We start from the raw sequence: 27,256 nt of genomic DNA on the forward strand, positions 1-27,256 counted from the left end.
CACATTTTAAACCTCAACTTCCATTTTATTTAGGACATCGGAACACTTCGAAAGGGCCCAATTTCAAACCCCGTCCCCCCCACCCCGCCCCCCCCTGAGGAGAACGGGGCATACGAGGGGGGGGGGTTAAAAATCGGAGTAGCGTAGTGTTGTTGCCAACTCTCCAGGATTGCCCTGGAGTCTCCAGGAATTGAAGATTAATCTCCAGGCCACTGCAGCGAGCAAAAACCCAGAAGAGAAATCATTGGAGCCTTAAACAAAAAAGTGTTTTTTAAATTTTCTTTGAACATTTTCAATTATTAGTTATAGAAATATTGAAGACAGGGGAGAAAAGGCTGTTTGACTGGCAGTCAAGATTAATCCAATTGGGTAACAAAAGAGTTTGTACCCTTTCCAATTGGCCGTGGGAAGGCCGTGGCACCCGGAATTTGGACCAATGGCGGGAGTGTGGGGGAGGGATGGGAGGCCATGTGATGAAACCTCCAGGAATACCCCCAACCAGAGTTGGCAACCCCCTATGGAGAGAGGTACTCATCGCGATCGTGCCCCGTGCCATTTTGACAGGGGCCGTTTGGAAGTCCCTCAACCCAGGCAGACGAGGGCCTTGACAACATTCAAAGGTCAGGGTTCGATGACGTCCTTCGGACCCCGACGTGAACTTTAACCCCGCGTGGGTCGTGCACGGAGCGGGATGAGGCCCCGGTAAGCGATGTTTTAAAGGTTTCCTAGTGGGCCAGGAGTGCCTCTCCTTCCCTTTCCCGCGACCACGAGCTCCTCAGACCCTTTCCCCTCCCCTGCTCCCCGCAACTGCCCCCACCCCACCCAGCACTTACCTGGCCAGATAACCTCATCACACTTTAGGAAGGATGTCGAGGCCTTAGAGAGAGGGTGCAGAAGAAATTTACTAGAATGGTACCAGGGGTGAGGGACTTCAGTTATGTGGAGAGACTGGAGGAGCTGGGATTGTTCTCCTCAGAGCAGAGAAGGTTAAGGGGAGATTTAATAGAGGTGTTCAAAATTATGAACAGCTTTGATAGAGTAAATAGGGAGAAACTGTTTCCAGTGGCAGAAGGGTCGGTAACCAGAGGGCGCAGATTTAAGGTGATCAGCAACAGAGCCAGAGGCGAAATGAGGAAACATTTTTTTACTCAGTGAGTTGTTATGATCTGGAATGTGCTGCCTGAAAGGGCGGTGGAAGCAGATTCAATAGTAACTTTCAAAAAGGAATTGGATAAATACTTGAAGGGAAAAAACTTGCAGGGCTGTGGGGAAACAGCGGGGGATGGGACTAACTTTATTGCTCTTACAAAGAGCTGGCAGGGGCTCAATGGGCCGAATAGCCTCCTTCTGTGATGTAACCATTCTATGATTCTATGATTCTAGGTCTTTTGCCGATTATTTAAAATCTATGGCCTTTGGTTACCGACCCACTTGACAGAGGAAGCAGTTTCTACCTCTTTGCTCTCAGTGACACAGTACACAGAATTTACAGCACAGAAACAGGCCATTCGGCCCAACAGGTCCGTGCCGGTTTTTATGCTCCACACGAGCTTCCTCCCTCCCTACTTCATCTCACCCTATCAACATATCCTTCTATTCCTTTTCCCCTCATGTCCTTATCCAGCTTCCCCTTACATGCATCCATGAATCAAACCTGGGACCTGCCTCGAGGGTGTAACTCCCAACTAGGCCTTTCAAGCTATCTTAAATACTTACCTAAGTTCAGGGCTGCCCTCCCAGTGCCTCTCCCTGTGCCTCTTCGAGTAGCGTTGGCCTGACCCCCCCAACTCCCCCCTCCCCACCGCTGTACCTGCTTCACCAGGAAGCTGGACGAACCTGGTTCTGCTTTCTTTCAATTAAAACGCCATCCTGAAACCAAAATGTTTTCCTCTCTCTCTCTCTCTCTCTCCTCGCCCCCTCCTCTCTCTCTCTCTCCTCCCCCCCCTCCTCTCTCTCTCTCTCTCTCTCCTCCCCCCCCTCCTCTCTCTCTCTCTCTCTCTCTCCTCCCCCCTCCTCTCTCTCTCTCTCTCTCATGAAACCAAAGTAGAACGAAGGAAAGATCTATAATCAGCGTGACATCGCGTCACATTAAAAAACATTAACTTAAATCCCACCGACAGGGTACAATGTTTCCGAGCCTTCCCTCCCTCTTCCCCTCTCTCTCTCCTTCCCTCCCTCCCTCCCTCTTTCCCTCCTTCCCTCCCTCCCTCCCTCCCTCCCGCCTTCTCTCCCTCCTTCCCTCACTCTCCTTCCCTCTTTCCCTCCCTCCCTCCTTCCCTCCTTCCTTCCCTCTCTCTCCCATTCCCTCCCTCCCTCCTTCCCTCTCTCTCTCCTTCCCTCCCTCCCTCCCTCCCTCCTTCCCTCGCTCTCTCCTTCCCTCCCTCCCTCCCGCCTTCCCTCCCTCCTTCCCTCTCTCCTTCCTTCCCTCTCTCCCTCCCTCTCTCCTTCCCTCCCTCCTTCCCTCTCTCCCTCCGTCTTTCTGACCACAGAAGCGGCCATGGATAAAAGACATTCTCCCCGAATGAGAGAAAAGAAAACAAAACAAACAAAAAAAAATCGCTATTGACAAATCAAATTGTCAGGAGGTATAAATTGCGATTTAATGAGTTGTTCCTGTCAGGGAGGTGCTGGATCAGGGTCAGGGCACTGAGCTGAAATCTAACAAATGCTGTTTTAAATATATTCTTTAAGTGATGAATTGCTGCAGAGTGACAGAGCCGCAGGTTTTAGGACTCGGAGATGGCCGTTTGGGGAATATCTGGAAAACCAACGGCTCCTTTCACGAGGGCCGAGGGGAGAAGCCCCATTGTAACATGGTGGGGCACTGCCCTCTGGTGGTAGTTTAGGCTCAATGCCGCATTATTCCAGGAGTCGACATAAGAGCATGAGAAACAGGAGTGGGCCGTACGGCCCCTCTGAGCCTGCTCCGCCATTCAATAAGATCATGGCTGATCTTCGACCCCAACTCCCCTTTCCCGCCCGATCCCCATGTCCCTTGATTCCCCGAGAGTCCAAAAATCTATCCATCTCGGCCTTGAAGATACTCAACGACTCAGCATCCACAGCCCTCTGGGGTAGAGAATTCCAAAGATTCACAGCCCTCTGAGTGAAGAAATTCCTCCTCATCTCAGTCCTAAATGTCCAACCCCTTAGCCTGAGACTATGTCCCCTAATTCTAGATTCTCCAGCCAGGGAAACAGCCTCTCAGCATCTACCCTGTCAAGCCCTCTAAGAATTTTATGCGTTTCAATGAGATCACCTCTCATTCTTCTGAACTCCAGAGAGTATAGGCCCATTCTACTCAATCTCTCCTCACAGGACAACCCTCTCATCCCAGGAATCAATCTAGTGAACCTTCGTTGCACCGTCTCTAAAGCAAGTATGTCCTTCCTTACATAAGGAGTCCAAAACTGTACACAGTACTCCAGGTGAGGTCTCACCAAAGCCCTGTACAACTGTAGTAAGACTTCCTTACTCTTGTACTCCAACCCCCTTGCAATAAAGGCCAACATGCCATTTGCCTTCCTAACTGCTTGCTGTACCTGCATGTTAACTTTCTGTGTTTTGTGACAAGGACACCCAAATCTCTCTGAACACCCGAGTCTGCTTTTTGCAAGGCAACTTTTTTTTTTGCATTTATATACCTTCAGGACATCCCAAAGCATTTTACAGCCAATGAAGTATTTTTGAAGCGTAGTCACTGTTGTAATGTAGGAAACACAGCAGCTAATTTGCGCACAGCAAGATCCCACAAACAGCAACGAGATAATGACCAGATACTCTGTTTTGGTGATGTTGGTTGGGAGATAAATATTGGCCAGGACACCGGGGAGAACTCCCCTGCTCTTCTTCGAAATAGTGGCCATGGGATCTTTTGTGTCCACCTGAGAGGGCAGACGGGGCCTCGGTTTAACGTCTCATCTGAAAGACAGCACCTCCGACAGTGCAGCACTCCCTCAGTACTGGCACTGGGAGTGTCAGCCTAGATTTTTCTGCTCAAGTCTCTGGAGCGGGGCTCGAACCCTCAACCTTTTGCCTCCAGAGGGAAGAGTGTTACCAATGGATGAGAAGAGATGGTGCTTTGAGTAAGGATGCGAGAAGGAAGAAAGGCAGGGTAGGAGGTACAAAGAGGAGAGTTCATGAGCCTCAGTGACCAATGCTTGAAAACGAGGAACAGAAAACACTTGGACCGTCCGTCCCAAGTATTAGCGTCGGTTGTGGCCGCCTGTGACCTCCAGGACTGACGCTGCCAAAGCTTGAGGGGTCAGGAGGAGGTCACTGGATTTGAATATCATGGTCGGGCACCCATGCCACTGGAAACATATCTCAGGCACCCTGGATACCAGCCCTGGCCACTAATTCGTCCGTTGCAACCTGTCCTCCAATTCTCCAGGTGGGGGGATATCCACTGTGAGAAAAAGATTAGTGATAGAATCTATTTCCCTATCTCTGTAACCTCCTCCAGCCCTACAACTCTCCGAGATCTCTGCGCTCCTCCAATTCTGGCCTATTGCGCATCCCCGATTTCCATCGCTCCACCATTGGCGGCCGTGCCTTCAGTTGCCTGGGCCTTAAGCTCTGGAATTCCCTCCCTAAACCTCTCCGCCTCTCTCTCCTCCTTCAAGACGCTCCTTAAAACCTACCTCTTTGACCAAGCGTTTGGTCGCCTGTCCTGCTCTTTCTCCATAGCCCTGAAAAGTTTTCCTTTTTAAGTATATAACTTGGCTTGTATTCCTTTGAGTTTTCCCAGGGGTGAAATCAGGAAGCACTTCTTCACACAAAGGGTAGTGGAAATCTGGAACACTCCCCCCACAAAAGGCTGTGGATGCTGGGGGACAATTGAAATTTTTAAGACTGAGATCGATAGATTTTTGTTAGATAAGGGTAACACGGGAATGGGAGCAAAGGTGACTCAGTGGAATTGAGGTACAGATCAGCCATGATCTAATAGAATGTCAGAACAGGCCCGAGGGGCTGAATGGCCAACTCCTGTTCATATGTCCCTATGTTTCTAAAACTGAACCCGGTATTCCAGATGGGGTCTGACCAAGGCTCTTCACAAATGAAGCATCACTTCCTCCCCTTTGTAATCCAGCCCCCCTTGAGATAAAGGCCAACATTCCATTAGCCCTTTTGATTACTTACAGGCCTCACTTGCTGCAAAGGTTAACTATCTATCCAATGGACTATTTATATTTTATGTCTGAAACTCCCACTAGCTGGACCTTTCTCCCACCGTTACAACCTTTCTGGTTCGCTACTTTCATTCTTTGAAAACATTCCCTGAAGCTATTTTTGTTTAATCCATAAGGCAACAAGATTTACCTCGTTTTTTTTTGTTCTTTCTCTGATCTTTTTTTGAACATTAAGTTGGTTCCACAAAGTAAGTTTAACTCATTGGTGAGTCAGAACGAGAAAATGATGTGAGACGATAATATAGTCTTTGACCCCCTGACCCTTGCAAACATCACACAGTATCCCCATCAAATAGAATCATAGAATCTTACAGCACAGAAGGAAGCCACTCGGCCCATCGTGCCTGTGCCAGCTCTTTTGAAAGGGCTGTCCAATTACTCCCACTCTCCCCCTGCTCTTTCCCCCAGAGCCCTGCAAATTTTTTCCTTTTCAAGTATTTATCCAATTCCCTTTTGAAAGTTATTATTGAATCTGCTTCCACCGCCCTTTCAGGCAGCGCATTCCAGATCAGAACAACTGGCTGCGTAAAAACATTTCTCCTCCTCTCACCTCTGGCTATTTTGCCAATTATCTTAAACCTGTGTCCTTTGGTTACTGACCCTCCCATCACTGGAAACAGTGTCTCCCGAGTTACACTGTCCAACAACAACAACAACAACAACAACAACAACAACAGCTTGCATTGATATGCAACGTAGCAATTTGGGTAAAGATAAGCAGAGTGCGACAGGAAGGGACAGAGAGTTTAACGGTAACAGTGCCTCAGTGAATAAGGTCAAATCAGAGAAAAATAGTAAAAAGTTAAAATTAAAATCGCTTTATCTGAACGCACGAAGCATTCATAACAAGATAGACGAATTAGTGGCACAAATAAGAGATAAATGGGTTTGATCCACTGAGACGTGGTTGCAGGGTGACCAAGGTCGGGAACTAGATATTCCAGGGCACTGGACTTTTCGAAAAGACAGGCAGAATGGAAAAGGTGGGTGGGGGTAGCCCCTGATAATAAAGGATGAGATAAGTGGGAGGGGATCTTGGCTTGGAAGATCAGGAAGTGGAATCAGTCTGGGTAAGAAATAACAAGGGGCAGGAAACACTGGTGGGAATAGTTTCCTAACAGTAGCTATACCGTTGGTCAGGGTATTAATCAAGAAATAAGAAAAGCTTGCAACAAAAGTAATGCAATAATCATGGGTGACTTTAATCTTCATATAGACTGGGCAAATTAAATTGGCAAAGGTAGTTTCAAGGACGAGTTCATGGAATGCATCAGAGAGTTTAGAAGAATGAGAGGGGATCTCATTGAAACGTATAAAATTCTGACAGGGCTGGACAGACTGGATGCAGGGAGGATATTTCCCCTGGCTGGGGGGGTCCAGAACCAGGGGTCACAGTCTCAGGATACGGGGTAGGACATTTAGGACTGAAATGAGGAGAAATTTCTTCACTTAGAGGGTGGTGAACTTGTGGAATTCTCTACCCTAGAAGGCTGTGGAGGCCAATCACTGAATATATTTAAGAAGGAGACAGATAGATTTCTATGCACAAAAGGCATCAAGGGATATGGGGAGAGCACGGGAATATGGGTACTGAGATAGAGGATCAGCCATGATCATATTGAATGGTGGAGCAGGCTCGAAGGGCCGAATGGCCTAGTCCTGCTCCTATTTTTTATGTTTCTATGAGACAGTTTTCTAGATAAATACGTGTGAAACCAACCAGGGAACAAGCCATTTTAGATCCTGTCTTGTGTAATGAGACAGGGTTAATCAGTAATTTCATAGTAAAGGATCCTCTGGGGGAGAGTGATCATAATATGATAGAATTTCATGTTGAGTTTTAGAGTGATATACTTACGTCAAAAATTAGAGTCTTAAACTTAAACAAAACCAATTATGGGGCGAGTTGGCTAAGGTAGATTGGTAAATTAGATTAAAATATATCACGGCAGATAGACACATGGCAGCATGACATCATTGCTATAACGGAAACCTGGCTTAAAGAGGGGGATAATTGGCAGCTCAATATCCCTGGATATAAAGTTTTCAGGCAGGATAGAGTGGGTGATAAAAATGGAGAGGGGTAGCATTATTGGTTAAAGAATCAATTACAGTTGTGAGAAGGGATGATATGCTAAATGGACCATCAATCGAGGCCATATGGGTTGAGCTAAGAAATAAAAAAGAGGCAGTCACACTACTAGGAGTGTACTATAGACCCCCGAATAGCGAAAGGGAGATAGAAGAACAAATATGTAGGCAAATTTCTGAGTGCAAAAATAAGAGGGCAATTATAGTAGGGGACTTCAACTACCCTAACATCAACTGGGATTCAAACAGTGTGAGGGGCACAGAGGGCACAAAATTCTTGATCGGTGTCCAGGAGAACTTTTTTAGCCACGTGACAAGCCCAACAAGAGGGGATGCAATTCTAGATTTAGTCCTGGGAAATGAAGATGGGCAAGTGGGTGAAGTGACAGTGAAGTGATATTGGGGATAGTGACCACAATTCAGTTAGTTTTAGCATTACTATGGAAAAGGGCAGAGTTAAATCAGGAGTAAACGTTTTAAATTGGGGGAAGGCAAATTTTACAGAACTAAGAGGTGATTTGGCAGAAGTGGACTGGACACAACTACTTGAGGAGAAATCAGTGGCAAGCCAGTGGGAGGCACTAAAAAGTGAAATTCTACAGGTACAATGCAGACACGTCCCCTCAAAGAAAAAGGGTGGCACTGCCAAATTTAGAGCCCCCTGGTTGTCTAGAAGTATACGGGGCAAGATAAAGCAGAGAAAGAAAGCTTATGACTGTCACAGAAAACGAAATATTGCAGAAAGCCGAGAGGAGTATAGAAAGTACAGGGATGATGTAAAAAAGGAAATAAGGAAAGCAAAGAGAGGGCATGAAAAAATATTAACTAGTAAGATCAAAGAAAACCCAAAGGTGTTTTCTCAGTACATTAAGAACAAGAGGATAGCTAAGGAAAAGGTGGGACCTATCAGGGATGATAAGGGTAACTTGTGTGTAGATGCAGAGGATGTGGGTAGGGTTTTAAATAAATATTTTGTCTCCGTATTCACAAAGGAAAGGGATGATCTGAACATAGTAGTTAAAGAGGAGAGGTGTGAAATATTGGATAAGGTAAACATTACGAGAGAGGAAGTACTAGAGGGACTGGAATCCTTGAAAGTTGATAAGTCACCAGGGCCGGATGGATTGTTTCCCAGGCTAGTGAAGGAAGCCAGGGAGGAAATAGCGGATGCTCTGAGGATCATTTTCCAATCCTCACCAGATACAGGGGAGGTACCGGAGGACTGGAAGACGGCAAACGTAGTACCATTGTTTAAAAAGGGTACGAGGGAAAGGCCGAACAATTATAGGCCGGTCAGTCTTACCTCGGTGGTGGGCAAACTATGTGAATCAATACTGAGAGATAGGATAAACTGTCCCTTGGAAAGGCATGGTTTAATCAGGGATAGTCAGCATGGATTTGTTCAGGGAACGTCATGCCTTACAAATCTGATTGAATTCTTTGAGGAAGTGACAAGGAGGATTGATGAGGGTAGTGCAGTGGATGTTGTCCACATGGATTTTAGTAAGGCATTTGACAAGGTCCCACATGGCAGACAGGTCAGAAAGGTAAAAGCCCATGGGATACAGGGAAATGTGGCAAATTGGATCCAAAATTGGCTCAGTAACAGGAAACAAAGGGTAAAAGTCGATGGATGTCTTTGCGAATGGAAATCCATTTCCAGTGGTATGCCACAGGGCTCAGTGTTGGGTCCCTTGCTGTTTGTGGTATATATTAATGATTTGGACTTGAATGTAGGGGACACGATTGGCAAATTTGCAGACAACACAAAAATTGGCCATGTAGTTCATAGTGAAGAGGATAGCTGTAGACTCCAAGAAGATATCAATGGGTTGGTGGAGTGGGCGGAAAAGTGCCAAATGGAGTTCAACCCGGAGAAGTGTGAGGTAATGCACTTAGGGAGGGCAATCAGTAAAAGGGAATACGCAGTAAACGGGAATATATTGAGAGGGGTAGAGGAAGTGAGAGACCTTGGAGTGCATGTGCACAGGTCCCTGAAGGTGGCAGTACAGGTAGATAAGGTTGTGAAGAAGGCATACGGAATGCTCTCCGTTATTAGCCGAGGTATAGAATACAAAAGCAGGGATGTAATGATGGAACTGTATAAAACATTGATAAGGCCACAGCTGGAGTATTGTGTGCAGTTCTGGTCACCACATTACAGGAAGGACGTAATTGCTCTGGGGAGAGTGCAGAGAAGATTTACAAGAATGTTGCCAGGGATTGAAAATTGCAGCTACGAGGAGAGATTGGATAGGCTGGGGTTGTTTTCCTTGGAGCAGAGGAGGCTGAGGGGAGACTTGATTGAGGTGTACAAAATTATGAGGGGCCCAGATAGAGTAGACAGGAAGTACCTGTTTCCCCTAGCGGAGAGTTCAAGAACTAGAGGACATAGATTTAAGCTGATTGGCGGAAGGATTAGAGGGGACACGAGGAAAAACTTTTTTACCCAGAGGGCGGTGGGTGTATGGAATTCGCTGCCCGAATTGGTGGTAGAGGCAGGGACCCTCAACTCTTTTAAAAAGTACCTGGACCTGCACCTAAAGTGCTGTAAGTTGCAGGGCTACGGACCGAGTGCTGGAAGGCGGGATTAGAATGGGCACCTGGTTGTTCTTCGAGCCGGCGCGGACACGATGGGCCGAATGGCCCCTTTCTGTGCTGTATCTTTTCTATGGTTCTATGGTTCTAAGCAATGGTGAACATTTAAACAAATATTCCATAATTCTCAACGAATATATATTCCATTCCACCTGAGGGTGTATGTGTTCAGATTGTCGAAGATGGCAGGGCAAGTTGAGAAAATGGTTAAAAAAGCATACAGGATCCTGGGCTTAGAGTACAAAAGCAAGGAGGCTATGATGAACCTTTACAAAACACTATTGGAGCATTGTGTCCAGTTCTGGGCACCACACTTTAGGAAGGATGTGAAGACCTCAGAGAGGGTGCAGAAAAGATTTACTAGAATGATTCCAGGGATGAGGGACTTCAGTTACGTGGATAGACTGGAGAAACTGGGGTTGTTCTTCTTAGAGCAGAGAATGTTGAGAGGAGATTTCATAGAGGTGTTCAAAATCATGAAGGGGGTCTGGACAGAGTAGATAGAGAGAAACTGTTTTCATTGGCGGAAGGGTCGAGAACCAGAGAACACAGATTTAAGGTGATCGGGAAAAGAACCAAAGATGACATGAGGAAAAACTTTTTTACGCAGCGAGTGGTTATGATCTGGAATGCACTGCCTGAAAGAGTGGTGGAGGCAGATTCAATTGTGGCTTTCAAAAGGGAATTGGATAAGTACTTGAAGGAAAAAAAATTGCAGGGCTACGGGGAAAGGGCGGGGGAGTGGGACTAGCTGGATTGCTCTTACAGAGAGCCGGCGCGGACTTGATGGGCCGAATGGCCTCCTTCTGTGCTGTAACCTTTCTATGATTCTATGATTCTATTGAGAAATAAAAACTCCATGGGAAAAGTGATCCATCCATGGCTGACTAAAGAAGTTAAGGATAGTATTAGATTAAAAGAAGAGGCTTATAATGTTGCCAAGAAGAGTCGTAAGGCTGAGGATTGGGAGAGTTTTAGAAACCAGCAAAGGATGATCAAAAAATTGATAGAGGGAGAAAATAGGATATGAGAATAAACAAGCAACAAATATAAAAGCAGATTGTAAGAGCTTCTACAAGTATATAAAAAGGAAGAGAGTGGTGAAAGTAAACATGGGTCCCTTAGAAGCTGAGACAGGAGAAATTATAATGGGGAATCAGGAAATGGCAGAGACGTTAAACAAATATTTTGCATCTATCTTCAGAGTAGAAGACACAAAAAACATACCAGAAAAAGTTGGGAACCAAACGTCTAATGAGAGTGAGGAACTTAAAGTAATTAATATCAGCAGAGAAAAAGTACTGGAGAAATTAATGGGACTAAAAGCCAACAAATCCCCTGGACCTGATGGCCTACATCCAAGGGTTCTAAAAGAGGTGGCTGCAGAGATAGTGGATGCATTGGTTGTGATCTTCCAAATTCCTCTAGATTCAAGAACGGCCCCACTATTCAAGAAAGGAGAGCGAGAGAAAACAGGAAACTACAGGCCAGTTAGCCTGACATCAGCCATCGGGAAAAAGCTGGAATCCATTATTAAGGACGTAGTAACAGGACACTTAGAAAATAATAATATGATTAGGCAGAATCAACATGGTTTTATGAAAGTGAAATTGTGTTTGACAAATCCATTAGAGTTTTTTGAGGATGTAACTAGCAGGGTAGATAAAGGGGAACCAGTGGATGTAGTATATTTGGATTTTCAATAGGCATTCGATAAGGTGCCACACGAAAGGTTGTTACACAAGATAAGAACTCATGGAGTTGGGGGTAATATATTAGCATGGATAGAGGATTGGTTAACGGACAGAAAACAGAGAGTAGGGATAAACGGGTCATTCTCAGGTTGGCAGGCTGTAACTAGTGGGGGGCCACAAGGATCAGTGCTTGGGCCTCAGCTATTTACAATCGATATTAATGACCTTAGATGAAGGGACCGAGTGTAATGTATCCAAGTTTGCTGACAACACAAAGCTAGGTGGGAATGTAAGTTGTGAGGAGGTCACAAAGAGTCTGCAAAGGGATATAGACAGATTAGGTGAGTGGGCAAGAAGGTGGCAGATGGAGTATAATGTGGGGAAATGTGAGGTTATTCACTTTGGTAGAACGAATAGAAAAACAGAATAATTTTTAAATGGTGAGAAACTATTAAATGTTGATGTTCAGAGGGATTTGGGTGTCTGTGTACACGAAACACAGAAAGTTAACTTGCAGATACAGCAGGCAATTAGGAATGTAAATGGTATGTTGGCCTTTATTGCAAGGGGGTTGGAGTACAAGGGTAAGGAAGCCTTGCTGCAATTATACAGGGCTTTAGTGAGACTTCACCTGGAGTACTGTGAACAGTTTTGGTCTCCTTACCGAAGGGAGGATATACTTGCCTTAGAGGCGGTGCAATCAAGGTTCACTAGATTGATTTCGTGGGATGAGAGGGTTGTCCAATGAGGTGAGATTGAGTATAATGGGCCTATACTCTCTGGAGTTTAGAAGAATGAGAGGTGACCTCATTGAAACATATAAGATTCTGAGGGGGCTTGATCATTTTGGACTAAGATGAGGAGAAATTTCTTCACTCAGAGGGTTGTGAATCTTTGGAATTCTCTATCCCGGAGGGCTGTGGATGCTCAGTCGTTGAGTATATTAAGGCTGAGATTGATGGATTTTTGGACTCTAAGGGAATCAAGGGATATGGGGATCGGGCGGGAAAGTGGGGTCGAGGTCGAAGATCAGCCATGGTCTTACTGAATGGCGGAGCAGGCTCGAGGGGCCGAATTACCGACTTCTGCTCCTATTTCTAATGTTCTTATTTAGCGCCTTTAACGTGATAAAACATCCCAAGGTGCTTCACAGGAGTGATTTTCAAACAAAATTTGACACCGAGCCACATAAGGAGATATTAGGACAGGTGACCAAAAGCTTGGTCAAAGAGGTAGGTTTTAAGAAGTATATTAAAGGAGGAGAAAGAGAGGTAGAGAGGCGGAGAGGTTTAGGGAGGGAATTCCAGAGCTTAGGGCCTAGGCAGCTGAAGGCAAAGCCGCCAATGGTGGAGTGATTAAAATCGGGGATACTCAAGAAGTCAGAATTGGAGGAGCGCAGAGATCTCGGAGGGTTGTAGGACTGGAGGAGGTTACAGAGATAGGGAGGGGTTGGGGCCATGGAGGGATTTGAAAACAAGGATGAGAATGTTAAAATCGAGGTGTTCCTGGACCAGGAGCCAATGTAGGTCAGTGAGCACAGGGGGTGATGGGTGAACGGGACTTGGTGCGAGTTAGTATACGGGGCAGCAGAGTTTTTGGATGAGCTCAAGTTTATGGAGGGTGGAAGATGGGAGGCCAGTCAGGAGAGCATTAGAATAGTCTAGTCTAGAGGTAACAAAGGCATGGAAGAGGGTTTCAGCAACAGATGAGCTGAGGGAGGGGCGGAGACGGGCGATGTTACGGAGGTGGAAGTCGGCGGTCTTGATGATGGAGCGGATATGTGGTCGGAAGCTCATCTCAGGGTCAAATAGGACACCAAGGTTGCGAACGGTCTGGTTCAGCCTCAGACAGTGGCCAGGGAGAGGGATGGAGTCGGTGGTCAGGGAACGGAGTTTGTGGCGGGGACCGAAGACAATGGCTTCGGTCTTCCCAATATTTAGTTGGAGGAAATTTTTGCTCATCCAGTATCAGACAAGCAGTATGACAAATGAGAGACAGTGGAGGGGTCGAGAGAGGTGGTTGTGAGGTAGAGCTGGGTGTCATCAGCGTACATGTGGAACCTGACGTCGTGTTTTCGGATGATGTCCCCGAGGGGCAGCATGTAGATGAGAAATAGGAGGGGGTCAAGGATAGATCCTTGGGGGGCTCCAAAATTTATGCTGCGGGAGCAGGAAGTGAAGCCATTGCAGGTGATTCTCTGGCTATGACTGGATAGATAAGAATGGAACCAGGCGAGCGCAGTCCCACCCAGCTGGACAACGGAGGAGAGTCATTGAAGGAGGATGGTGTGGTCAACCATGTCAAAGGCTGCAGACAAGCGAAGAAGGTTGAGGAGAGATAGATTACCACGGTCACAGTCACACAGGATGCTATTTGTGACTTTGATAAGGGCCATTTTAGTACTGTGGCAGGGGCGGAAACCTGATTGGAGGGATTCAAAGATGGAGTTGCAGGAAAGATGGGCACGGATTTGGGAGGTGACAACACGTTCAAGGACTCTGGAGAGGAAAGGGAGGTTGGAGATGGGGCGGTAGCTTGCAAGGACAGAGGGGTCAAGGGTGGGTTTTTTGAGGAGGGGGGTGATGACGGCAGATTTGAAGACTGCTCATAATTTTGAACACCTCAGTTAAATCTCCCCTTAATCTTCCCTGCTCTGAGGAGAACAGTCCCAGCTTCTCTAATCTCGCCACATAATGAAGTCCCTCATCCCTGATATCATTCTAGTAAATCTCCTCTGCACCCTCTCCAAGGACTGGAAGAAATGGAAGAAAAGCCTTGCATTTACATGGCACCTTTAACGACCTCAGGACATCCCAAAGTGCTTCACAGCCAATGAAGTACTTTTGAAGTGTAGTCACTATTGTAATGTAGGAAACGCGGCAGCCAATTTGCCCACAGCAAGATCCCACAGACAGCAATGTGATAATGTTCTCCCTGGTTTCCAGGCCAATATTTATCCCACAACAGACACCACTAAAACAGACAATGCACTCATTTATCTCTTTGCTGTTTGTGGGATCTTGCTGTGCCCAAAATAGTTGCCGCGTTTCCCACATTACACCAGTGACTACACTTCAAAAGTGTCTCATTGGCTGTAAAGCACTTTGGGACATTCTGAGGCCATGAAAGGTGCCACATAAATGCAAGTCTTTCTTTTTTATTTGCATATGCAAAGAGTCTAAAGCTTGTTTCAGATGGAGGCCCTGGACTCCTCTTTTGATGCCTGTACCAATATGGCACATGGTGCAGTCGGGGGTCAGTTTGTGCGCGCACACCGCCCGCCATATTGGGCGCCCTTGTACCCTTGCAGAGAAACTCGTGGATAGCACGTTTAGCGAGTTGGTCACACCGCAGGTAAAGGGTATACAGGCAGGAAGTGAATGGGTGACCACCAGGAAGAGTAAGAGATGCAGGCAGGTAGTGCAGGGGTCCCCTGTGGCCATCCCCCTCTCAAACAGATATGCCACTTTGGATGCTGTTGGGGGGGATGACTTATCAGGGGAAGGCAGCAGCAGCCAACTTCCTGGCACCACGGGTAGCTCTGCTGCACAGGCTGGGAGGAAAAAGAGTGGCAGAGCTATAGTGATAGGGGACTCAATTGTAAGGGGAATAGACAGGCGTTTCTGCGGCCGCAACCGAGACTCCAGGATGGTGTGTTGCCTCCCTGGTGCAAGGATCAAGGATGTCTCGGAGCGGCTACAGAACATTTTGGAGGGGGAGGGCGAACAGCCAGCTGTCGTGGTGCACATAGGCACCAACGATATAGGTAAAAAAGGGGATGAGGTCCTAAAAGCAGAATATAGGGAGTTAGGAGGTAAATTAAAAAATAGGACCTCAAAGGTAGTAATCTCAGGATTGCTGCCAGTGCCACGTGCTAGTCAGAGTAGAAATAGGAGGATATTTCAAATGAATACGTGGCTAGAGGAATGGTGCAAGGGGGAGGGATTCAAATTCCTGGGACACTGGAAACGGTTCTGGGGGAGGTGGGACCAGTACAAACCGGATGGTCTGCACCTGGGCAGGGCCGGGACTGCTGTCCTAGGAGGAGTGTTTGCTAGTGCTGTTGGGGAGGGTTTAAACTAAAGTGGCAGGGGGTTGGGAACCTGAGCAGGGAGAGAGAGGAAAGCGTAACAGGAAGGGACAGAAGGTATGGAGTAATAGGTAAAGTGTTAAAAAAGGAAAAAGCAGGAACTAAGCGTCACAAAACAGATTTGAAAGTTCTTTATCTGAATGCACGTAGCATTCGTAATAAAATGGACGAGTTAACGGCACAAATAACTACGTATGGGTATGATCTTGTGGCCATTACAGAAACATGGCTGCAGGGTGACAACGACTGGGAATTAAATATGCCAGGGTATTTAACAATCAGGAAGGACAGGCGGGAAGGAAGGGGAGGTGGGGTGGCTATGTTAATAAAGGAAGGAATCACTGTAATACAGAGAAATGATATTGGGACAAAGCATCAAGATAATGAAACAGTTTGGGTGGAGATAAGGAATAATAAGGGAAAAAAAACATTAGTGGGCGTAGTATATAGGCCTCCTAATAGTTGCAACTCTGCTGGAAGAAGTATTAATCAGGAGATAGTCGGGGCATGTAATAAGGGAACAGCCATAATTATGGGGGATTTTAATTATCATATTAACTGGACAAATCAAATTGGGCAGAGCAGCCTTGAGGACGAGTTCATTGAGTGCATCAGGGATGGATTTCTTGAGCAGTATGTAACTGATCCTACAAGGGGGCAGGCAACCTTGGACCTGGTCCTGTGTAATGAGTCAGGATTAATTAATAATGTCCTAGTTAAGGATCCCCTTGGAACGAGCGACCACAACATGGTTGAATTCCATATCCAATTAGAGGGTGAGAAGGTTGATTCTCAAACAAGCGTACTGAGCTTGAATAAAGGAGACTATGATGGTATGAGAGCGGAATTGATTAAAGTGGACTGGGAAAATAGATTAAAGGGTAAGACGGTACATGAGCACTGGTGTTCATTTAGGGAGTTATTTTACAACTTTCAAAATAAATATATTCCACTGAGGAAAAAAGGGTGTAAAAGAAATGACAGCCATCCGTGGCTAAGTAAAGAAATCAAGGATAGTATCCGACTAAAAACAAGGACATATAAGGTAGCCAAACTTAGTGGGAGGATAGAAGATTGGGAATTCTTCAAAAGACAGCAAAAAGTAACTAAAGGATTGATTAAGAAAGGGAAGTTAGATTATGAAAAGAAATTAGCAAAAAATATAAAAACAGATAGCAAGAGTTTCTATAGTTATATAAAAAGAAAAAGGGTGGCTAAGGCAAACATAGGTCCCTTAGAGGATGAGACCGGGAAATTAATGGTGGGAAACATGGAGATGGCAAAAATGCTGAACAAATATTTTGTTTCAGTCTTTACAGTAGAGGACACTAAGAATATCCCAACACTGGACAAACAGGGGACTCTCGGGGGGGAGGAGCTAAATACGATTAAAATCACTCAGGAGATGGTACTCAGTAAAATAATGGGACTCAAGGCGGATAAATCCCCTGGACCTGATGGCTTCCATCCTAGGGTCTTGAGGGAAGTGGCAGTAGGGATTGTGGATGCTTTGGTGATAGTTTTCCAAAATTCCCTGGACTCAGGAGAGGTCCCGGCAGATTGGAAAACTGCTAATGTAACACCGTTATTTAAAAAGGGTAGTAGGCAGAAGGCTGGAAATTATAGGCCAGTTAGCTTAACATCTGTGGTGGGTAAAATTTTGGAGTCTATTATTAAGGAGACAGTAACGGAACATTTAGATAAGCATAATTTAATAGGACAAAGTCAGCATGGCTTTATGAAGGGGAAGTCATGTCTGACAAATTTGCTTGCGTTCTTCGAGGATATAACGTATAGGGTGGATAAAGGGGAACCAGTGGACATAGTGTATTTAGACTTCCAGAAGGCATTCGACAAGGTGCCACATAAAAGATTATTACTTAAGATAAAAAATCACAGGATTGGGGGTAATATTCTGGCATGGGTGGAGGATTGGTTATCGAACAGGAAGCAGAGAGTTGGGATAAATGGTTCATTTTCGGACTGGCAACCAGTAACCAGTGGTGTTCCACAGGGGTCGGTGCTGGGTCCCCAACTCTTTACAATCTATATTAACGATTTGGAGGAGGGGACCGAGTGCAACATATCAAAATTTGCAGATGATACAAAGATGGGAGGGAAAGTAGAGAGTGAGGAGGACATAAAAAACCTGCAAGGGGATATAGACAGGCTGGGTGAGTGGGCGGAGATTTGGCAGATGCAATATAATATTGGAAAATGTGAGGTTATGCACTTTGGCAGGAAAAATCAGAGAGCAAGTTATTTTCTTAATGGCGAGAGACTGGAAAGTACTGCAGTACAAAGGGATCTGGGGGTCCTAGTGCAAGAAAATCAAAAAGTTGGTATGCAGGTGCAGCAGGTGATCAAGAAAGCCAACGGAATGTTGGCTTTTATTGCTAGGGGGATAGAATATAAAAACAAGGAGGTATTGCTGCAGTTATATAAGGTATTGGTGAGACCGCACCTGGAATACTGCATACAGTTTTGGTCTCCATACTTAAGAAAAGACATACTTGCTCTCGAGGCAGTACAAAGAAGGTTCACTCGGTTAATCCCGGGGATGAGGGGGCGGACATATGAGGAGAGGTTGAGTAGATTGGGACTCTACTCATTGGAGTTCAGAAGAATGAGAGGCGATCTTATTGAAACATATAAGATTGTGAAGGGGCTTGATCGGGTGGATGCAGTAAGGATGTTCCCAAAGATGGGTGAAACTAGAACTAGGGGGCATAATCTTAGAATAAGGGGCTGCTCTTTCAAAACTGAGATGAGGAGAAACTTCTTCACTCAGAGGGTGGTCGGTCTGTGGAATTTGCTGCCCCAGGAAGCTGTGGAAGCTACATCATTAGATAAATTTAAAACAGAAATAGACAGTTTCCTAGAAGTAAAGGGAATTAGGGGTTATGGGGAACGGGCAGGAAATTGGACATGAAGCTGAGTTCGGATCGGTCAATGCCCTGTGGGTGGCGGAGAGGGCCCAGGGGCTATGTGGCCGGGTCCTGCTCCGACTTCTTGTGTTCTTTAGATTTGTGGTTGGGATCAGATCAGCCATGATCTTATTGAATGGCGGAGCAGGCTCGAGGGGCCGATTGCCCTACTCCTGCTCCAATTTCTTATGTTCTTATGTTCTTCTTATAGCTCGAATTTCAAGACCATGATGACTCTCTTTCCCCTTTTAATCTCCAATTTCCAACTGCAATATGAGCAAAGTCACCACCAGAGGGCCCCGTTCGCCTCGGTTGCCTCGGTTGAAGCCCATTAAATACAAAACTGGGGCAAATCCTACAGATTAATCATCCCAGTGCGGTCAATGGAACCGCGGCTCAAGAATTCAGGAGACAGAGGTCACTGTTCCCGATTTGCACCATTTTTCCATCCGTACAATTTAATTGACCAAAACTCATGCGGGCTGTGACTCAGACACACCCGTGCCCGAATTTCCGATACGAGCTCCCGTTGGGTGAAGCTCTGTGCCTGGAGCAAAGTGTCGTAGAATTTACTCCATTGATCGACCAAGTGCCCACGAGTGACAGAGTCGTATAGAGTCATAGAGTCATAGAAGTTTACAACATGGAAACAGGCCCTTCGGCCCAACATGTCCATGTCGCCCAGTTTATACCACTAAGCTAGTCCCAATTGCCTGCACTTGGCCCATATCCCTCTATACCCATCACACTCCTGACTTGTGCCTTGTAGATGGTGGAAAGGCTTTGGGGAGTCAGGAGGTGAGTCACTCGCCGCAGAATACCCAGCCTCTGACCTGCTCTTGTAGCCACAGTATTTATATGGCTGGTCCAGTTAACCGCCTCCCATTGACATTCAACGGCATTACCATCGCCGAATCCCCCACCATCAACAACCTGGGGGTCACCATTGACCAGAAACTTAACTGGACCAGCCATATAAATACTGTGGCTACTAGAGCAGGTCAGAGGCTGGGTATTCTGCGGCGAGTGACTCACCTCCTGACTCCCCAAAGCCTTTCCACCATCTACAAGGCACAAGTCAGGAGTGTGATGGAATGCTCTCCACTTGCCTGGATGAGTGCAGCTCCAACAACACTCAAGAAGCTCGACACCATCCAGGACAAAGCAGCCCGCTTGATTGGCACCCCATCCACCACCCTAAACATTCACTCCCTTCACCACCGGCGCACTGTGGCTGCAGTGTGTACCATCCACAGGATGCACTGCAGCAACTCGCCAAGGCTTCTTCGACAGCACCTCCCAAACCCGCGACCTCTACCATTTAGAAGGACATCTTACCCATGTAACTGTCCAAATGCTTTTTAAAAGACAAAATTGTACCCGCCTCTACTACTGCCTCTGGCAGCTCGTTCCAGACACTCACCACCCTTTGAGTGAAAAAATTGCCCCACTGGACCCTTTTGTATATCTCCCCTCTCACCTTAAATCTATGTCCCCTCGTTATAGACTCCCCTACCTTTGGGAAAAGATTTTGACTATCTACCTTTTCTATGCCCCTCATTATTTTATAGACTTCTATAAGATCACCCCTAAACCTCCTACTCTCCAGGGAAAAAAGTCCCAGTCTGTCTAACCTATGTCAGTATGAAGCTGGATCTCCCCAATCTAAAGAAAGGACCTGCATTTATTTAGTGCCTTTCTTGACCACAAGACATCCAAAAGCCCCTCACAGCAATTCAGTACTTTTTTGAAGTGTAGTCGCTGTTGTAATGTAGGAAACATGGCAGCCAATTTGCGCACAGCAAGATCCCACAAACAGCAATGTGATAAATGATCGGATAATCTCCTTTTAGTGATGTTGTTTGAGAGATAAATATTGGCCAGGGCACCAGGGAGAACTCCCTTGCTTGTCTTTCAATATTGTCATGGGATCTTTTACGTCCACCTGAGAGAGCAGACGGGGCCTCGGTTTAATGTTCCATCCGAATATGTTTATACGTCACAAATAAGTCAGAGCACAATGAACTTCATAGCTCAGGAAAGATCATGAAATACCAACTGTAAATTATTTGACACAGACTTTAATATAATTGAGGTGATGTAATGCCCACTGGTGGATAAAGGATGTGACATCATCACCTGCTTTACTTGGAGTGAGATTTCTGCAGCATGGATTTTGGAATTTAAATATTTCAGTGGGATGATTTTTAATTTGTTCTCGGGAGGTGGGGGTTGCTGGCGAGGCCGGTATTTATTGCCCACCCCCAGTTGCCCTTGAGAAGGTGGTGGTGGGCTGCCTTCTTGAAACGCTGCAATCTTGGGGCAATGGTTCTCCCACAGTGGTGTTGGACAGGGAATTCCAGGATTCTGGCCCATATGAGGAATGAAAATACTCCAGTCCAAGCCATTCAGGTAAGATGCTCTCATGGGCTGAGAGACGGTGGAAGGATATAATCAGCCAGAAGTGCCGAGTGGATGATCCATCTCAGCCTCCTCCCGATATCCCCACCATCACAGAAGCCAGTCTTCAGCCAATTCAATTCACACCACGTGATATCAAGAAACGGCAGAGTGCACTGGATACAGCAAAGGCGATGGGCCCCGACAACATCCCGGCTGTAGTGCTGAAGACTTGTGCTCCAGAACTAGCTGCGCCTCTAGCCAAGCTGTTCCAGTACAGCTACAACACCGGCATCTGCCCGACAATGTGGAAAATTGCCCAGGTATGTGCTGTCCACAAAAAGCAGGACAAATCCAATCTGGCCAATTACCGCCCCATCAGTCTACTCTCAATCATCAGCAAAGTGATGGAAGGTGTCGTCGACAGAGCTATCAAGCGACACTTACTCACCAATAACCTGCTCACCGATGCTCAGTTTGGGTTCCGCCAGGACCACTCGGCTCCAGACCTCATTACAGCCTTGGTCCAAACATGGACAAAAGAGCTGAATTCAGAGGTGAGGTGAGAGTGACTGCCCTTGACATCAAGGCAGCATTTGATCAAGTGTGGCACCAAGGAGCCCGAGTAAAATTGAAGTCAATGGGAATCAGGGGGAAATCTCTCCAGTGGCTGGAGTCACACCTAGCACAAAGGAAGATGGTAGTGGTTGTTGGAGGCCAATCATCTCAGCCCCAGGGCATTGCTGAAGGAGTTCCTCAGGGCAGTGTCCTCGGCCCAACCATCTTCAGCTGCTTCATCAATGACCTTCCCTCCATCATAAGGTCAGAAATGGGGATGTTCATTGATGATTGCACAGTGTTCAGTTCCATTTACAACCCCTTAAATAATGAATCAGTCCGAGCCCGCATGCAGCAAGACCTGGCCAACATCCAGGCTTGGGCTGATAAGTGGCAAGTAACATTCGTGCCAGCCAATGCCAGGCAATGACCATCTCCAACAAGAGAGAGTCTAACCGCCTCCCCATGACATCCAACGGCATTACCATCGCCGAATCCCCCACCATCAACAACCTGGGGGTCACCATTGACCAGAAACTTAACTGGACCAGCCATATAAATACTGTGGCTACAAGAGCAGGTCAGAGGCTGGGTATTCTGCGGCGAGTGACTCACCTCCTGACTCCCCAAAGCCTTTCCTCCATCTACAAGGCACAAGTCAGGAGTGTGATGGAATGCTCTCCACTTGCCTGGATGAGTGCAGCTCCAACAACACTCAAGAAGCTCGACACCATCCAGGACAAAGCAGCCCGCTTGATTGGCACCCCATCCACCACCCTAAACATTCACTCCCTTCACCACCGGCGCACAGTGGCTGCAGTGTGCACCATCCACAGGATGCACTGCAGCAACTCACCAAGGCTTCTTTGACAGCTCCTCCCAAACCTGCGACCTCTACCATTTAGAAGGACAAGAGCAGCAGGTACATGGGAACAACACCACCTGCACGTTCCCCTCCAAGTCACACACCATCCCGACTTGGAAATATATCTCCGTTCCTTCATCGTCACTGGGTCAAAATCCTGGAACTCCCTTCCTAACAGCACTGTGGGAGAACCGTCACCACACGGACTGCAGCGGTTCAAGAAGGCAGCTCACCACCACCTTCTCAAGGGCAATTAGGGATGGGCAAAAAATGCCAGCCTCGCCAGCGATGTCCACATCCCATGAACAAATAAAAATATATACATTTCACATTATTGTAATATTTTTACCTCAGATCTCTTCCACATCCATATTCTCCTCCTTGATTGAGATCCTGGTGTAAAGAAGGTCACAGATCCCATCAATTTCAATGGTGATCAAACAACCAAGACCTCAAAACCCCTTCCTATTCACTCCCATTGTATAGAATCCCAATGGACCAAAACCCTTCCCATTCACTCCCACTGTATAGAATCCCAATGGACCAAAACCCTTCCCATTCACTCCTATTGTACAGAATCCCTCTGTAATGCCCCTCAGTGCAATCTCAGACCAAAACTATTATTGAGATAAGCTCTTATACAGAATCATCAGGGGCAGAGAGTTATACTTTGTTAAAGTGGAATGCATGCTCCTGACTGGGTTCCTGCGCAGTCCCTGCTTCCTGTCCTCGCTGCTCAAGATTTGTTTTTCCAAGGATATCCTGCGGACAAAGCTGCAATCTGTGCGATGCGAACATGAATCGGAACAGAGCGAATAATGCATCTTCCGAGTTTCCCTTACTGTTTAGCCGATTTAAGTAGGAAACAGTGCCGGTGGATAGCAGTAAGAAGTTAACCCAGTACAAAGGTACTGTGGGGTTTAAGCAGTATAATGGTAGTGTGGGCATTGCCCCGTATAAAGGTAGTGTGGGGTTTACCAAGTACAAAGGTACTGTGGGGTTTACCCAGTATAATGGTAGAGTGGGGTTTACCCAGTATGATGGTAGTGTGGATTTACCCAGTATAATGGAAGTGTGGGATTTACCCAGTGTAATGGTAGAGTGGGATTTACCCAGTATAATGGTCGTGTGGGGTTTACCCAGTATAATGGTAGAGTGGGGTTTACCCAGTATGATGGTAGTGTGGATTTACCCAGTATAATGGAAGTGTGGGATTTACCCAGTGTAATGGTAGAGTGGGATTTACCCAGTATAATGGTCGTGTGGGGTTAACACAGTAAAATGGTAGTGTGGGGTTTACCCAGTATGATGGTAGTGTGGGATTTACCCAGTGTAATGGTGGAGTGGGATTTACCCAGTGTAATGGTGGAGTGGGATTTACCCCGTATAATGGTAGTGTGGGGTTTACCCAGTATAATGGTAGAGTGGGGTTTACCCAGTATGATGGTAGTGTGGATTTACCCAGTATAATGGAAAAGTGGGGTTTACCCCGTATAATGGTAGTGGGGGATTTACCCAGTATAATGGTCGTGTGGGGTTAACACAGTAAAATGGTAATGTGGGGTTTAGCCCATATAATGGTAGTGTGGGGTTTACCCCGTATAATGGAAGTGTGGGGTTTACCCAGTATAATGGGAGAGTGGGGTTTACCCAGTATGATGGTAGTGTGGGGTTTACCCCGTATAAAGGTACTGTCGGTTTACCCCGTATAATGGTAGTGTGGGGTTTACCCCGTACAATGGTAGAGTGGGGTTTACCCTGTATAATGGTAGAGTGGGGTTTAACCAGTATGATATTAGTGTGGGGTTTACACAGTCGAATGGTAATGTGGGGTTTACCCAGTATAATGGTTGTGTGGGGTTTACCCAATATAATGGTAGTGTGCGGTTTACCCCATATAATGGTACTGTGGAGTTTAACCAGTATAATGGTAGAGTGGGGTTTACCCCATATAATGGTACTGTGGAGTTTAACCAGTATAATGGTAGAGTGGGGTTTACCCAGTATAATGGTAATGTGGGATTTACCCAGTATGATGGTAGTGTGGGGTTTACCCAGTATAAAGGTACTGTGGGGTTTACCCTGTATAATGGAAGAGTGGGGTTTACCCCGTATAATGGTCGTGTGGGGTTTATCCAGTATAATGGAAGTGTGGGGTTTACCCAGTATAATGGTAATGTGGGATTTACCCAGTATAATGGTAGAGTGGGGTTAACCCAGTATAATGGTAATGTGGGGTTTACCCAGTATAATGGTAGTGTGGGGTTAACCCAGTAAAATGGTAATGTGGGGTTTACCCCGTATAATGGTAGAGTGGGGGTTACCCAGTATAATGGTAGTGTGGGGTTTACCCTGTATAATGGTAGAGTGGGGTTTACCCAGTATAATGGTAGTGTGGGGTTTAACCAGTATGATGGTAGAGTGGGGTTTACCCACTATGATGGTACAGTGGGTTTTACCCCGTATAATGGTAGAGTGGGGTTTACCCTGTATAATGGTAGTGTGGGGTTTACCCAGTATAATGGTAGAGTGGGGTTTACCCAGTATAATGGTAGTGTGGGGTTTAACCAGTATGATGGTAGAGTGGGGTTTTCCCCGTAAAATGGTAGTGTGGGGTTTACCCAGGACAATGGTAATGTGGGGTTTACCCAGTATAATGGTAGTGTGGGGTTTACCCCGTATAATGGTAGAGTGGGGTTTACCCCGCATAATGGTGGAGTGGGGTATACCCCGTTTAATGGTGGAGTGGGGTATACCCCGTTTAATGGTAGAGTGGGGTATACCCCATTTAATAGTAGAGTGGGTTTACCACGTATAATGGTAGTGTGGGGTTTACCCAGTATAATGGTAGTGTGGGGTTTACCCCTTAGAATGTTAATGTGGGGTTTACACAGTATAATGTTAATGTGGGGTTTTCCCAGTATCGCGGTAGAGTGGGGATTAACCAAAATAATGGTAGAATGGGCTTTACCCAGTATAATGGTGTTGTGTGGGGTTTACCCCGTACTATGGTAGTGTGGGGTTTACCCAATATAATGGTAGAGTGGGGTTTAACCAGTGGAATAGGAGAGGGGGTTTACCCAGAATAATGGTCGTGTGGGGTTTACCCCGTGTAATGGTAGTGTGGGGTTTACCCTGTATAACGGTAATGTGGGGTTTACCCAGTATAATGGTAGAGTGGGATTAACCCAGTATAATGGTAATGTGGGGTTTCCCCAGTATAATGGTAATATGGGGTTTCCCCAGTATAATGGTAGAGTGGGATTAACCCAGTATACTGGTACTGTGGAGTTTACCCCGTATAATGGTAATGTGGGGTTTACCCAGTATAATGGCAGAGTGGGATTAACCCAGTATAATAGTAATGTGGGGTTCACCCAGTATAATGGTAGTGTGGGATTTACCCCATATAATGGTCGTGTGGGGTTTACCCAGTACAATGGTGGTGTTGGGTTTACTCAGTTTAATGGTAGTGTGGGGTTTACCAAGTGCAATGGTAGAGTGGGGTTTACCCTGTGTAAAGGTAATGTGGGGTTTACTCAGTATAATGGTAATGTGGAGTTTACCCCGTATAATGGTAATGTGGGGTTTACCCAGTATAATGGTAGAGTGGGATTAACCCAGTATAATAGTAATGTGGGGTTTACCCACGATAATGGTAGTGTGGGGTTTACCCCGTATAATGGTAGTGTGGGGTTTACCCAGTTTAACGGTAGTGTGGGGTTTACCAAGTGCAATGGTAGAGTGGGGTTTACTCTGTGTAATGGTAGTGTAGGGTTTACCCCGTATAATGGTCGTGTGGGGTTCACCCAGTATAATGGTAATGTGGGGTTTACCCAGTGTAATGGTAATGTGGGGTTGACCCAGTATAATGGTAATGTGGGGTTTACCCAGTGTAATGGTAATGTGGGTTTGACCCAGTATAATAGTAATGTGGGGTTTACCCACTATAACGGTAGAGTGGGGTTTACCCAGTATAATGGTAGTGTGGGGTTGACCCAGTATAATGGTAGTGTGGGGTCTGCCCCGTAAAATGGTAATGTGGGATTTACCCAGAATAATGGTAGAGTGGGGTTCACCCAGGATAATGGTAGAGTGGGGTTGACCCAGTATAATGGTCGTGTGGGGTCTGCCCCGTAAAATGGTAATGTGAGATTTACCCAGGATAATGGTAGTGTGGCGTTTACCCAGTATAAAAATACTGTGGGATTTACCCCGTATAATGGTAGTGTGGGGTTTAACCAGTGTGATGGTAATGTGGGGTTTACCCACTATAATGGTAGTGTGCGGGTTACCCAGTATAATAGTAGAGTGGGGTTTACCCAGTATAACGGTAGCGTGGGGTTTACCCAGTATAATGGTAGAGTGGGGTTTACCCAGTATGATGGTAGTTTGGGATTTACCCAGTATAATCGTAGTGTGGGGTTTAACCAGTACAATGGTAGTGTGGGGTTTACCCAGTATAATGGTAATGTGGGGTTTACCCAGTATAATAGTAGAGTGGGGTTTACCCAGTATAATGGTAGTTTGGGATTTACCCAGTATAATGGTGGAGTGGGGTTCACCCAGTATAATGGTAGAGTGGGGTTTACCGAGTATAATGGTAGTGTGGGGTTTACCCAGTATAATGGTAGAGTGGGGTTTACCCAGTTTAATGGTAGTGTGGGGTTTACCAAGTGCAATGGTAGAGTGGGGTTTACTCTGTGTAATGGTAGTGTAGGGTTTACCGAGTATAATGGTAGTGTGGGGTTTAACCAGTGTGATGGTAATGTGGGGTTTACCCACTATAATGGTAGTGTGCGGGTTACCCAGTATAATAGTAGAGTGGGGTTTACCCA

At 46.2% G+C, this 27,256-nt stretch overlaps 1 protein-coding gene across 1 annotated transcript in view; it reads left to right on the plus strand.

Annotated features, from left to right (window-relative positions):
- Positions 1-676: 676 nt before the first annotated feature.
- LOC137333812 (cadherin-5-like) overlaps positions 677-27,256 on the plus strand; it is a 116,891-nt gene continuing 90,311 nt past the window's right edge. The window contains exon 1 of the mRNA XM_067998167.1: positions 677-702. Coding sequence (XP_067854268.1) covers positions 692-702 — 11 coding nt within the window. The 5' untranslated portion in view covers positions 677-691. The remainder of the gene's footprint in view (positions 703-27,256) is intronic.

Source organism: Heptranchias perlo, chromosome 16 (genome assembly GCF_035084215.1).
Source record: "Heptranchias perlo isolate sHepPer1 chromosome 16, sHepPer1.hap1, whole genome shotgun sequence".
In the NCBI taxonomy this organism is placed as follows: domain Eukaryota; kingdom Metazoa; phylum Chordata; class Chondrichthyes; order Hexanchiformes; family Hexanchidae; genus Heptranchias; species Heptranchias perlo.